Below are 2,659 nucleotides of genomic sequence, written 5' to 3'. Positions count from 1 at the left end.
CGACCTGCGGGCTCGGCCCCGCCGGCACAGGAGGAAACGCCCCTTCCCGTTCACCCGCTCCCGCCGCGGGGGATGGGGAGGCAGCGCTGATCACGGCGGCCCCGGTTGCACAACCTGCCCGCCGCCGCTCCCCGGGCACAGCCGCTCGCTGCCGGCCCTCCCGCCGGCTGAGGCGAGGCCGGCCGGGCCCCGCCCTCTCCCGGCATTCCCTGCGCCTGCTCGGCTGGGCACGGTTCGGCTCGGCTCGGCTGGGCTTTGCGGCTGCACTCACAGCATGGCCGCCTACAGCAAGTACCTGACCGTGCGCCACTCCGCCATCGCCGGGGCTACCGCCGCGGCCTGCGCGCTCCTTTGCCTGCTCAACAAGCGGCGGGCGGCAGCGCAGCACGGGTGAGCGGGAGGGCCGGGGCCAGGCCCGGGCTGCGCGGGCGGGACCGGCGCCGGGGACGAGCTGCGGTGCGGGCGCTGGGGGGGCTAGGCGGGCGGAGCTGTGGCCGCCCGCCCTCATTGCCCCGGGCCTGCCGGAGGGGCAGGCCGGGTCCCGGCTGCTGCCGGCGCCATCCTGCCGGGGGGTGGCTCCTGTGGAGCGGGGTCAGGCTGCTCCCGCCTCCGCCGGGTGCTGTGGATGCCGCTCCCGCGAGTATCCAACCACCGCCACCTTGTTACTCAAGTTACATTCGTTTTCTCCATTTTCCCGACTCTGAACTGATGTTAACGAACAGTTGACTTCTAGGGATGCCCAAGGACGCGCTGTCTGCCTGGGCAGATAATGGACCCCAGCTGTGGTTTCAGTGCTGCCGTGTGGCAGCGAGGGACGCGGGTGACACTTGAGAGAGACGGTGTCTGGGGACGGTGCCGCTCTGCTGAGTGCTTGTAGGGTGTGTGTTTGTTCAGCTCCTGTAGAGCGCTTGGGTACCATAAAGTGTGGTAGGTGAAGAACGTACCTCAGGCTCAGTCCTTGCATGATTTTAGCGTGTTTGTGGATGTAGATTATTGACCATATGCTAAAGACCTGGTATGTTACATGGGACAGTTAGGTATTGTATAGTTGCTACAGATTTATCCTGGTGCTAGATTTTAACAGTGGAATGGACTTGATCAGCAGACCTAAGTGATAAGATACTGATTAAGCGATAATTCAGTTTTATTTTACCTAATTCCTTTCATACACATGATATCTTTAAAAGCTTCCTGAAGTTAGGTAACTTTGTCTTATATCGTGTCAGAAATGTATGTGCTGCTTACAATTCCTGCATTTGCTACCTTACATTGTTTTCATGAGAGTAGAAGCAGGATCCCAAACTATTGCTGGGAGTTACTCTTCTGTCAAACTTGTAGGGAGGGATGATATTTATCAGGTATATCTGCTTAATTTAGTGAAATGCCATTGTAAAAAAGGAGAAAAGCTGTATAGAAAAGCATAACAATGGTGAGTTGGGAGAGTTACTGACATCGTAGTGCAAGATTTCCACACTTAGCATGTTATAATGGTGCTTGTAAGAAAGACAAGGCCATATTGATGTTCTGTGAGCATCTACATTTCAATTCAGATTAAGGGCATTCTTCTATAACGAATCTCCCAGTTGTCCACGCTTACCTTGCTCTGCCTTTATTGAGGAGTCATCTTGGAGCACACAAACTAGGTTACATTCAGATCGGAGCACATCTTCAAATGCACACGCAAGCCTGGTGTAGTTTTGAAGTGCGTTTAGTATATTCCCGGTACTGGTAGCATTCATTTGAGAGGAATAGGCTAGAAATTGGAGTAATCTCCCTATCCCTGAAATAAACATAATGTGGGTCCTGGCTTGTCCCTGTAAATTGTTTTGCTTGTACATCTTCTGATGCCGCTCTGTGGGACATAGTGGCATTGTATCTGTTAGCGTGAGGGTCAATATACTGAAAGTGAGCGTTTGCCTTAATACTTAAGACTGTTTGGAATGCAACCTTATTGTATGGGTCTCTGGTTTTGTTAGATGCAGTGTTAAAAATGTGAGGCACTCATAAGTATTAGGTGGACCAAACACTGTTAAAAGATTAGTGAGAATTGGAAAGTGGAGATAATTTATGAATTATGATCCAGCTAATTCAGCAGTTGAATGGAGTTAAGATGACCTGACTTGATCCCTCCCTTTTCCTCTATCTGTACTGCAATCTTTCTGATACCTGGTCCTTTGCTGCTGTAATCTTCTTCTCTCAAGCTGTTTTGCATTCTTAAATCTATTAGAAGTGCAGTTGCTAAAATAAGTACCATGCTTGCAAACTTGATTGTTACACTTGTTGTGTTGCTGTAGGCATTTGAGCCTCCACAGCTTAGATCTTATTTACTACTGGTACTGTATCGTGGCCACAGATTCCAAACTCTAACATCCAACAGTCAGTTCTTTCATAATAGCTGTGCTGCTGCCTGAATGGTATTTTGAGGATGGTTTTTGCCCACTGGTCTTGGCTTTTGTCTCCGTGTTTCCCTGCGAGGCCAGCCTTGCCAGGGGCCTGTACAGAATGCCACCTATCAAGACTAGGCAGTAGGTCAGCTATGTTGTCTATACCAGCGGCCCAGACAAAAGCATCCGGTTATTACCATTGCCTCATCCTCCTTTAGTCTCATTAGTTCGTGTATTGTTTCATTTCTTAATGCTTTGTTGCCATTGTAAATTAT

At 50.8% G+C, this 2,659-nt stretch overlaps 1 protein-coding gene across 2 annotated transcripts in view; it reads left to right on the top strand.

Moving 5' to 3' along the window:
• Positions 1 to 165: 165 nt before the first annotated feature.
• The window catches only part of ABCD3 (ATP binding cassette subfamily D member 3), a 28,335-nt gene continuing 25,841 nt past the window's right edge, over positions 166 to 2,659 (top strand). For both annotated transcript variants that reach the window (XM_065071108.1, XM_065071107.1), the window contains exon 1: positions 166 to 390. In XM_065071108.1, coding sequence (XP_064927180.1) covers positions 275 to 390 — 116 coding nt within the window. In that variant the 5' untranslated portion in view covers positions 166 to 274. The remainder of the gene's footprint in view (positions 391 to 2,659) is intronic.

This window comes from Columba livia, chromosome 8, assembly GCF_036013475.1.
Source record: "Columba livia isolate bColLiv1 breed racing homer chromosome 8, bColLiv1.pat.W.v2, whole genome shotgun sequence".
NCBI classification, from domain to species: Eukaryota; Metazoa; Chordata; class Aves; order Columbiformes; family Columbidae; genus Columba; species Columba livia.
Note: the sequence above shows the minus strand (reverse complement) of the source record. Positions and strands in the feature narration are given on the sequence as shown.